The 12,179-nt window shown below is 40.2% G+C and overlaps 1 protein-coding gene across 2 annotated transcripts in view; it reads left to right on the top strand.

The window, feature by feature from the left end:
* Positions 1-2,665, top strand: part of ARHGEF3 (Rho guanine nucleotide exchange factor 3) — a 179,742-nt gene extending 177,077 nt beyond the window's left edge. For both annotated transcript variants that reach the window (XM_047094551.1, XM_047094553.1), the window contains one exon: positions 455-2,665. In XM_047094551.1, coding sequence (XP_046950507.1) covers positions 455-807 — 353 coding nt within the window. In that variant the 3' untranslated portion in view covers positions 808-2,665. The remainder of the gene's footprint in view (positions 1-454) is intronic.
* The last annotated feature ends 9,514 nt before the right edge of the window (positions 2,666-12,179 follow it).

Here is a 12,179-nt window from a genome sequence, read left to right as displayed (position 1 = left end):
TGTACTATAATGTGGGGGATTTGGGGCATGTTTTGATATTGCAAAGAGCTTCTTCAACTTGAAAAGTCTCTAGCTTGGGGCGATTGTGGAAATTCCAGATTACCAGGCTCATCTTACACCTACTGAATCCAAACCTGTAAGGGGAGGGTCTCGGCATATATGTTTTTAATAAGCTCACAGGGGATTTTAACACACATCCAGGTTTAAGCTGATGTCCGTTTGCTAGCCTCAAGGGCGACTGAAAGCTACACTGGTGTCAACTCCAGGTCAACTCCAGTTGATTGATGGTGGCTGCAGGGTATTGCTGAGCCATGTCGCGGACCAGTGGGACACATTTTGTAATCAATTAATGATGTCTGCTCTGGTTCAGGGGGTTAATGTCACCATATATGTTATCTTTGCCCTGGGAGCTGCCTGTCCATTGATCTTTCTTATGCATGTTTTTCATTTCTAGTTAAAAACTTCTTCAGAGTGAGTTTCAAAAACGGATCCCAAAGTCAGACCCACTCGCTACAAGCCAACGACACCTTCAACAAACAGCAGTGGCTCAACTGTATTCGTCAAGCCAAAGAAACAGTGCTGTGTGCTGCCGGGCAGGCTGGGGTGCTGGACTCCGAGGGACCGTTCCTCAATCCCACCACCGGGAGCAGGGAGCCACAGGGAGAAACAAAACTTGAGCAGATGGACCAATCAGACAGTGAGTCAGACTGTAGTATGGACACGAGTGAGGTCAGCCTAGACTGTGAGCGCATGGAACAGACAGACTCTTCCTGTGGGAACAGCAGGCACATTGAAAGCAACGTCTGACAGAAGCGTGTGTACTTCCTGGAAGTAGCCCTTTGTCTTACCTGTACAGTATTTGCATTCCACACATGGAACAGTTTGGAGAAGCACTTTTTAATATTTTTGTGACCGTGTTGACCCAGTTTCTTGTATCTGTACCTTTGTCCTTAGTACTGTAACTGCCAATCTGTCTGTGTAAGCTGGGATCTGTGGCAACCGTTACCCTGTATTGTATTCCACAAGTGTCTGGATAGATGGAGGGGTACTTGAACAAGTTACTTTCAATTGTCCTGCTGGATTTTAAAACTAGAAAAGAATCTCTAAACTACTGTTCCGTGTAGATTGCTTAAAAGAGTCTTTCCATGTTTCTATAGTGCTTTTCTAGCCCTTTGACATGGTAGCTGAAGGCATGGAGTATACAGGGCCTTGCAAAAAGGGCATGAGGAAGTCACTTGTGTATCATGATGGTATTCGAAGGAAAATGGGAAAAGATCAATCCTTACAGTGAACTTGGTTCAATGTTATCCAACCAGAAAGCATGAAAACATCCCTGGGGATCCTGGATCCTTAATTTTGCAAAGCAAGAAGCACTGTGTGGACCTTGCAATGTCATCCAGTGCATATTTGATGCAATAATCTATTAGGACGTGGAATAGTGTCTGACCTTAAAAGGACCAGCACAAAAGCAGCCGTCAGCTCTGAATCTTGAACTGAAATGCAGTTGCACCGGGAGGAGGGAGTGTGTCTCTGTCAAAGTTGTTGGCTTGCCGTAGAGAGCCATTTCTAGCCTAAAACACCAGAATAGAACTCGAAAGGTTTGGGAATATCTGACAGAATAATGAGAAGGCCCATCTTCGTTTTGTTTCATCTGCCAAGCCCTACTCATATTTTGGAGCATTGAGCAAGAGACTGCAGGAGAGTCCGTGCCTCTGTTCACAGAAACATATGAGAAGAAGAATTTGGAAGAAGTGCTTCATCATGACCTCTTACAGGAAACATTAAGAGAAAAGCCAGGTCTAGTGCCCTTCTGAGAAAGGCCAGAGCCTTGGGTTTTCCTGTTCTGCTTTTGGGTCATCACTTTGCCACCTTGGCCCTGTGCTGTGATCAGAGCCATAATTACATTCTCCAAAGGCCAATTTTAATTAACTCTGATTAATTAGAATCAATTAGCGAAATTAGTAACCTCTTTGTCCAGCTTTGGCTTACAGTGCAGGGTAGATTGCAGATCTTAAAAAAAGCTAACTGAATACACAGAAAAGCTCCCTGTGAGTGTAAATATTAAGGATGACCTGTGCAAAATTATTCCCACACCAGCACTAGTAGTAATGATTCTAAATTATTGCCAAAAAGTTTTTTTTAATCTTCTGTGTCTTTCGAGTTTACAGAAAGCAGTAAACGCTGTGTAGTCATTTTATGATGTACATCTAATATGTGCATTCAAAGAAGCTGTGTGACAAGATGTATCATTATAAAAACAAGGTAATATTACTTATTTTTCAAAAATGAAAAAAAATATTGTGGTCAATTATACCCTGTAAAACAGATTTCTGTATTTATAGATTTTAAACATGGTGAATTTTTTTTTCTATTACAAGTTTATTTAAAATTGCTTTTGTTCTCAAATTGTTATTGATTTAGCAAGTGAATGAACTGCTGCAGATAGAAGCAGACGGAAGCTGAGAACCTGTTGCTTGATGATGGGGGAAAGAGTGAATCATTCTCTGCAGGAGCCCTCGGCCACTTTGGCCAGTGGGTTGAGGCAAGAGGTCTGTTAAGTGCTGGCCTATGGGAAGAAAGTGAATGTTTTGATGAAATGAATGTTTTTGTATAAAGGCCTTAAACTTTTCTGGAAGCATTTCAAATAAATTACATTAAAATGTCATTCTCTCTGTGTATAGTGTGTGTCCTACAAATGTCAAATTTCAGCTATCTTCCTGGGAGGTTCTTTCTGAAATGTTTGCTTGTTCTGCCCAAATACTAACTTTAAAATAGGGTGCAGGATAAAATAAATGTTCTGATTTGATCTATCAAAACTTTTGTAGAAGTCCTATTTCTAAGATCTGTTTTTTTCAAGCATTCCCTACTCATTCGCTTAATTCATTTATTCATGTTTAACAACTGTGTCTTCAATCTGTACTGCATGTAAAGTCAAGGGATAAGTCATAATTGTTACAGGAAAAAAAGTGTTGAGGGGCGCCTGGGTGGCTCAGTTAGTTAAGCATCAGCTCTTTATTTCAGCTCAGGTCATGATTTCATGGTTCATGGGATGGAGCCCCACGTTGGGCTCTGCACTGACCATTCAGAGCCTGCTTGGGATTCTCTCCCTCCTTCTCTCTCTGCCCCTCCCTACCTCCAAAATAAATAAATAAACTTAAAAAAAAAGTGTTGGGGCGCCTGGGTGGCTCAGTCGGTTAAGCATCCGACTTCAGCTCAGGTTGTGATCTCGCGGTCTGTGAGTTTGAGCCCCGCGTCAGGCTGTGTGCTGACAGCTCAGAGCCTGGAGCCTGTTTCAGGTTCTGTGTCTCCCTCTCTCTGACCCCCCCGCCCCGTTCATACTCTGTCTCTCTCTGTCTCAAAAATAAATGAAGATTAAAAAAAAATTTTTTTTTAAAGTGTTGAAACTCATTACTAGGATAGGTGACCATTGAGAAACTTGAGGCCAAATAGTAGAAGGCAAATTCCACTTTGAAATTCTTACTGGAAATTCAAGCCACTTTTTCTTTAATTAAAATGATTAGTTTTATTCCTACAAAAAGTAGTCTTTAGATGAAAGGGCTAAACAATTTGAAGCTATGGGTCATCCATTCTCAGTAGTAAGGTGGCCCAACAGAGCTGGTGCTTAGTCTCACCTTTATAACAAGCTCCCACCATTTTCTTTGACATATTGTTAATTCCAAGATTACTCAAGATATTCACATGAATGTAAGTCCAATTTTTTTGCCCAAATAAAAACTCATTCCTCCTCATTCTCTTCATCTTTCTCCTTCCTTTTCATCCTCCTTGTCCTTCTTCTATGCCTCTTTGGGTATTCCCTCCACTTCTCATTCCCATGATTGTACTGACTTTGATATTGGAGGGTGTGTCCCTAGCAGTGTATTAGAAAATGTACTGACATGCTGTGGGTTAGTACAAATGACTGGGAGCTAAATGGTTTTCTTCGGTCTATTCTCAAGATGTTATTTTACACATAACTAAATGTAATCCTTGCAGTTGAAATGAAAAGTCATAAGCAAAGAAGAGTCAGAACTAGCAATTTTGTGCAAAATTAGAGTGTGGTTTCAGCTTCTGGGTTGTGGTCACCACCACTGGCTGCTTTCATTTCCATTCCTGGCACCGTCTCTAGCAGCTGGGAATGCAAAACTCGTCATTACAACACTGTTGTTTTCACAAAGTCTCAGTGGGTACAGGAAACTGCAGCCCACTGTCTTGGTGGACGAGCTGTTCGACTTTCCATTTACATTCTATGTCCACCTTTAACTAATTCTTCAAAAGCCTGAGGACTTTTGAGGAGATTTGGTTACACAATTCTACTTGGGCCATTTCCCCTACCCGGCTCCCCTTGGCCTTGTGGAAAACCCCCCACTGAACCACACCCCCCCCCACTTCTCACTGATGTAGTTGATTCATTTAACTCATACTATTCTGTTTGTTGACAGAATGCTAGAATTATGGTATCAGAAGGGAATTTGAAGAAGGTGAATCAAGCCCAAACCCACCGGAAGAAATGTGAAGATCATGAAGATTTAAAACCTTGCCCATAGGAACACATAATGAGAAAAGGTGACTATATTCACGGCACCTACAGGGTCTTTACACAAACAAGCTGCAAAACAATCACTGTTCCTTGTATCCCAGCTCCTTCCTCCAGGCTTGGTTGGCACATCAGTCAGCTATGTAGATCCACCCAGATAAGCACTTCTTTTTTTTTTTTAATGTGCATTTATTTTTCAGAGACAGAGGGTGAGCGAGGCAGGAGCAGAGAGAGAGGGAAACACAGAATCTGAAGCAGGCTCCAGGCTCCGAGCTGTGAGCACAGAGCCCAATGTGGGTCTCAAACCCACACACAAACCGCGAGATCATGACCTGAGCTGAAGTTGGACACAACCAATTGAGCCACCCAGGTGCCCCAGACTAAGCACTTCTTTAACTGACCTGGTCCGCATAGCAAGGAATTAGAAACCGTGCTCTGTATCTGAGAACTGATCATCTAGTTCAGGAAACTGCACATGCATTCTAAATAACTTGTCCATTTATACATATGTATTCACACACAAACACACCTAAATATTAATGACCTGTGCTACTCATCTGTGAATGGTTTGAAGAATATCACCCTGAAGGTATTGTATTCAGTGTATCTATTTTCATATCTGTGAACACTTTAAAAAGTGAGACTGTGAATGTGAAATCACTTTGGAAATTAGTAAGAGCTAATAGTTTTCGTTATTGTTATTTAAAATTCACTTTTTTTAATTTTATTTTTTTTATTTATTTTTTATTTTTTTTAATGTTTATTTATTTTTGAGACAGAGAGAGAGACAGAGCATGAACGAGGGAGGGGCAGAGAGAGAGGGAGACACAGAATCGGAAGCAAGCTCCAGGCTCTGAGCCATCAGCCCAGAGCCCGACGCGGGGCTCGAACTCACGGACTGCGAGATCGTGACCTGAGCCGAAGTCGGACGCTTAACCGACCTAGCCACCCAGGCGCCCCTTAATTTTATTTTTTATTTTTTAAAATTTACATCCAAATTAGTTAGCATATAGTGAAACAATGACTTCAGGAGTAGATTCCTTAATGCGCCTTACCCATTTAGCCCATCCCCCCTCCCACAACCCCTCCAGTAACCCTCAGTTTGTTCTCCATATTTATGAGTCTCTTCTGTTTTGTCCCCCTCCCTGTTTTTATATTATTTTTGTTTCCTTTCCTTATGTTCATCTGTTTTGTCTCTTAAAGTCCTCATATGAGTGAAGTCATATGATTTTTGTCTTTCTCTGACTAATTTCACTTAGCATAATACCCTCCAGTTCCATCCACATAGTTGCAAATGGCAATACTCACTTTTAAATTTACACCTGGTGTTATGATATTTCTCAAAAATATGATGTTGGCCTTTTTCACTGTACTGCACACTTCAAAGGGGGGGTGAGTGGTCTTCTTAATCCAGCAAATCAGGAGTATTTTTTTAGATTTTTTTTTTCTTTGGCATTTTCCTTCCCGCAATTATCTGTTTTTTCTTTCAGGAACTCCAGAAAGAGAGATGTTGAACCTCGTGGATTTGGTCTCTACTCCTGATTGTTTTTCAATGTTCTTATCTCTTTATTCCTACTTTTTATTTCCTTATATTTTGTTCTGTCTCAGGGAAACTTACTTACTGTTATCTTCTAACCCTTCTATTAATTTGGGGAAATGGTTAACTATCACAGGCTTTGTTTCTTTTAAGATTTTATTTTTAGGGGCGCCTGGGTGGCGCAGTCGGTTAAGCGTCCGACTTCAGCCAGGTCACGATCTCGCGGTCCGTGAGTTCGAACCCCGCGTCAGGCTCTGGGCTGATGGCTCAGAGCCTGGAGCCTGTTTCCGATTCTGTGTCTCCCTCTCTCTCTGCCCCTCCCCCGTTCATGCTCTGTCTCTCTCTGTCCCAAAAATAAATAAACGTTGAAAGATTTTATTTTTAAGTAATCTCTACACCCAGTGTAGGGCTTGAACTCACAACCCCAAGATCAAAGTCACATGCTCTACTGACTGAGCCAGCAGGTGCTCCAATCACAGTTTTTATTGCTAATTTTCCCCCCTTTTTCCATCATCATTCCTATTCTTAGACCAACTTGTTCTTGTTTAGTGAAGGCAATAACTACTGTAAACTCAGGACATCATAGTTTTGTTGAGTTTTTCTTCTTGCATTGTTTGTTAATCTGGCAATAATAATAGTAATATATGGGATTTGAGGGAGGAGAAAAGGAGCTTAAATGTCCAAGAAGGTAATGCCAGATATCTTCATTTACCTCTCCAAAACCACTCTCTGCCCTGATCCTTCTGTGCCTGTGAAATCTGTGTGTACTTCATCAATGAGCTCTCTTCCTTGTATTTCTGGCCAAAGGGGAGTTCTCACATGATATCAGGGAGGGAAGCAAGTGAAGTTGGAGTATTTATGCCCTCAGGTCTCTCAAAGAATTGACTTGGCCTGACTGCATGTCTTGACAGGAAGTCACAGCTCCTCTCAAGGAGTCCTCTCTGAGTTCCCATAAGCCTGCCAGCCTAGGATGGTAACAACCCTACTGTCACTAGCCCTAGGAGACTGCATTATTCTTATACCCTGCTCACAATTGCATAAAGTCCCTTTATGAAATCCTCCTTGAATTAACCTAATTTGAATCTGCTGCTGAGCCTGCTAAGCCCCTGACGGATACTGGTGGCTGACATAATAAACATTATACTACATGTGCTATCGTCACTGTTGTCACTGTTATTCCACATCTGCATTGTATTTTCGTATGTTGTGGTTCAAGGATACAAAGATCTTGTGGACTCATCAAAGTTGGATTTTGTGTTTCTGTTTCTTATTATTGCAGTGGATTGTTTTATGAGAAGAAACAGGAAAATATCTTTCAAAAACAAAGACAAAATAAACAAGGACTTTTTCAGGCATGCCACATCCCAAAGCCAAAAGACTTCATAACCAACAGACCTATACTACAAGAAATGTTAAAGAACCTTCTTTCAAGCGAGAAAAATGATACTGGATGGAAGTATGGATCCATGCAACAGAAAGAAAAGCCCTGAAAAAGCAACTATGTGGGGAAAATAGGAAATACTCTTCTTATCGTATAAATCTCCTTAAAGGATTGAGTTCTAGCCATTCTGGACTAAGAAGGATAGTTTTACCTTTTCACCTGAAACAACAAGAAAAAGGCAGCGTATATGAAACTGTGGCTTTAAAGATGCTGAACATCAGATATTGAAGAACAATGGCCCTGAGAGAGAGAGCAAATGACTGAGCCCTGTGATTGCTCCAGCTATGGCCTTGAGAAGGTTTTCAGGCAGCAGTGCAGAGAGTGGAAACCCAGACTGAGTCCAGTGAACTCACTGAGTGGAAGAGATATAGCTAAGAATTCTGGGAGACCAAAGCAGCTACGCTACAGAGAAGATAGCAATGCCTGGAGAGAGAACCATGATGGTCTATAGAGGGACACACTCAGGTGCTCAGCTGAGTACTGATGAGTGCACACACGTGAAGAAACTACCCAAGGGTGGGGGAAACTATCCAAAAGGATTAGAGGGAACTCACACAGTGCTGGGAATAGTGCCTATTCCCACAAACCACACCAGAAGAATATCATAATTGGGTAAAGTACTCAGAAGGGCCTACTTTCAGTAGTGGGGAATAATTACCTCTACACTAAACACTAGCCTGGTTTGCGCCTAACAAGTCTTAAAAGAAAGGCTAAAAAGGATCAAACCATTTCCAAGTAACTTAACTGCATATCAGAACAAAACTCAATTGTTTATACGAATACAAAATTATCCAGCATCTAACAGGGTAAAATTCACAGTGTCTGACATCTAATTGAGGGCTACAAGCCCTGCAGGAAAGGGCAACCCATAGTGAAGAGGGAGGAAAAAAAAATTAAAACTAACCCAGAAGTAACATAGATGTAGGTGCATCACAAGTTATAGCTGTGTTCCATATTTTTAATGTTAAGTGGAGAAATGAAAAATATGAAGAAAGACCCAAATCTAACTTCTAGAGATGCAAACCACCATGTATGAGATGAAAGATACACTGGATGGGAATAATAGCAGATTATGCCTTACAGGAAAAAAAAAGATAATTTTTTAAATAAAAATACTACCCGTATGTCACAAGACAAATTTAAGTACCCTAATGTGCATGTAATTGGAGTCTCTAAAGGAATGGAGACAGGAGACAGAAGAAATATTTGAAGAAATAATTGTAAACACTTTTCTAAACTTGATGAAAACTATTACCCTACAGATCCAAGAAGCTCAAAACCCCATACATAAGAAACAATAGAACTACCCCAAGGCATAACATAATCAACTTGTTCAAAACCAGTGATAAAGGGTGCCTGACTGGCTCAGTTGGTAGAGCATGTGACTCTTGATCTCAGAGTTTTAAGTTCAAGTCCCACATTGGGTGTAAAAATAAAACCTTAAAAAAAAAAAAAAAACAGTGATAAAGAGAAAATGTTAAAAAGTAGCCAGTAGAAAGACATGGTACATACAAAGGAGCAAAGCTAAGGATGACAAAAGATTTCTTATTGGAAACAAGGCAAGCAAGAACACACTGAGTTATATCTTTAAATTACTGAAAGAAATATAACTGAACATGGAATTCCATACCCAGTGAATATATCTTTTAAAAGCAAAGTTATTTTCTAACATAAAAAAACTGTAAGAGTACCTTACCAGGAGACCAAAACTACAAGAAATGTTAAAAGAAGTCCTTGAGGCAGAAGGAAAATGATACTAATGGTTAATTTCACATCCAAAATTAGTCAATATAATTCATCACGTTAAAAAAAGAAAAAAGGTGGGGAACACATGATCATCCCAATATTAAAAGAAGTATTTGGGGGGGTGCCTGGGTAGCTCGGTCAGTTAAGCGTGTGACTCTGGCTCAGGTCGCGATCTCACAGTTCATGGGTTCAAGCCCCACATCAGGCTCTGTGCTGACAGCTCAGAGCCTGGAGCCTGCTTCAGATTCTGTGTCTCCCTCTCTCTCTACCTTGTCTGTCTGTCTCTCTGTCTCAAAAACATGGATAGAGCTAGAGAGTATAATGTTAACTGAAATAAGTCAATCAGAGAAACCATATGATTTCACTCATATGTAGAATTTAAGAAACAAACCAAACAAAGTGGAAAAAAGGAGACAAATCAAAAAAATAGATTCTTAACTATAGAGAACACACAAATGATTACCAAAGAGGAGGTTGGCAGGGGATGGGTGAAATAAATGAAGGAGATTAAGAGTATACTTATCAATGAGCTCGAGTAATATATAGAATTGTTGAATCACTGTATTCTATACCGGAAACATTGAATGCTGTACTGGAATTAAAATTTTTAAATGGACTAAAAAACAATAAATAAAAATGGACCAAAGATTTTCACAGACACTTGACAAAAAAGATATATACATGGCAAATAAGCACATTAAAAATACTCAACATCACTAGTCATGAGGTGAATGAAAGTTAGTACCACAATGAGATGCCACTATTCACCTATTATAAATCTGGAATTAAAAAGACTATAACAAACAGCATATAAAAAGATGCTCAGTATCTCTAATTAGTAGAGAAATGCAGTTCAAAACCTCAATGATAACATTAGGATGTCTATTATTTAAAAAAAAAACAAAAAGATATTAGTAAGGATGTGGAGAAATTGAAACACTTCTGCACTGTTGGTGGGGATGTAAAATGGTGCAGCTGCTATGGAAAACAGTAAGGTGGTTCCTCAAAAAAATTAAAATAGAATTTCCATATGTTCCAGCAATCCCACACTTTGGGTATATATACAAAAGAATTGAAAGCAGAGTCTTGAAGAGGTAGTGATACCACAACCACGTTCACTGTAGCATTATTAACAATAGCCAAGAAGTGGAAGGAACCCAAGTCTATAGACGAGTGGATAAACAAAATGTGGTATATATACACAATGTTATTCAGCCTTACAAAGGAAAGAAATCCTGTCACATGCTACAACATAGATAAACTTGAGGACATTATACTAAATGAGCTATGCCAGCCACAAAAAGACAGATACTACATGATTCCACTTATACAAGGTATTGAGAAATTCATAGAAATTCATAGAAACAGAAAATAGAATGTTGGTACCCAGGAGCTAGGGGGAGAGGGAAGTGGAAGTTGTTGTTTAATGGGCATAGAGTTTTAGTTTTGCAAAATGAAAAAGTTTTAGAGCTCTGTTGTACAATGACATAAATATACTTAACACTACTGACCTGCACACTTGAAAATGGTTAAGACAGTAAAGCTTATGTTCTGTGTTTTTTACCACAATTAAAAATAATAAGAGGCACCTGGGTGGTTCAGTACGTTAAGTGTCTGACTCTTGATTTCAGCTCAGGTCATGATCTCATGATTTGTGAGATCGAGCACCGCATTGGGCTCTGTGCTGACAGCGCTGAGCCTAATTGGGATTCTCTTTCTCCCTCTCTCTGCCCCCTCCAAAATAAATAAATTAATAAACATTTTAAAAGTAACAAAATAAAAGATTAACCAGATTTCTGTTGAGATAAGATGATATAGAATCATTCCTCCCTGTTATCCCCTACTAAGTACAACAATAAACCCTGAAAATAACACAAGAGGCAACCACAGGAGAACACTGAAGGGTAGTAATAGAAAGGTGAACTGGTTTTGGACCTCAGAACTGGAGGAACAACACAGTGACAGGGTGTCTTCCACTCAACTGAAGGTGACCCACGCCAGCATTTCCTGACGCAGGAATGGGAAGCAGCCCAGGTAGGTTCAGTCCACCTCCAGATCAAACAGACAGAGGGTGTTGAAGTCCCTCTGTCAACACCGGGTGAACTCAGCACTACCTGCAATAGGGACCAATCGGGAGCCCTAACAGTAAGTGCCAGGAAGGCATTCCTTTCCCACCACGTCTGAGGCAACCCTCCCCCACCAAGAGATACTAGAGTAACCAGGTAGCACTGGCAAGAGGGACTCTGCTGCAACAAGTGGCCAGCCCAGGAAGCGTCTTTGTTCCCATGGGCCTTAGACTCACCTCCTCCACTCAGAGACACCTGGTGGTCCAGCCTGGGAAACACCCTCCGCCTCTTCAGCACCAGCAAGAACCAGTGGGAGCCCCATCAGCTCCAGAAATTTTATCACTCAGAAAATTAACCTGCCTTTGGAACCACAGCCCCCCAAATTGGGTGAAGACCTGCATGCTAAACCTAGAGTCATTGCCTGCTAAAATAAAATATTTAAATAGCACCTATCCTCCCAACATAATTTTAAAAAAAGAATGCTTAGGATACAATAAAACAATCACCTATCATACCAAAAGCCAGGAAAATTACAACTTAAGAAAAGCAATCAGTTGATGCCAACATCAATCAATATGTCAAATACTGGCAACATCTGACCAGGATTTTAAATCAGCCATCATAAAAATGCTTCAAAAATCTATTGCAAATTCTCTTGAAACAAATTTTAAAAACAGAAAAATCTCAGCAAAGAAATAGAACTTAACATGAAAAGTTATCAAGTAGAAAGTATAGAACGCGAAAATACAAAGAAGTTAAACAAAAAAAATGCTTTTGGCTTGATAGTAAAGTGGAGATGATAGACAATAGGATCAGAAACTCTACGGAAGATCAAAAGAATTTACCCGAACCATA

Source organism: Lynx rufus, unplaced genomic scaffold, assembly GCF_022079265.1.
Source record: "Lynx rufus isolate CCGP_SWC_20201006 ecotype Redwood Valley unplaced genomic scaffold, mLynRuf1.p SCAF_4, whole genome shotgun sequence".
Classification (NCBI taxonomy): domain Eukaryota; kingdom Metazoa; phylum Chordata; class Mammalia; order Carnivora; family Felidae; genus Lynx; species Lynx rufus.
Note: the sequence above shows the minus strand (reverse complement) of the source record. Positions and strands in the feature narration are given on the sequence as shown.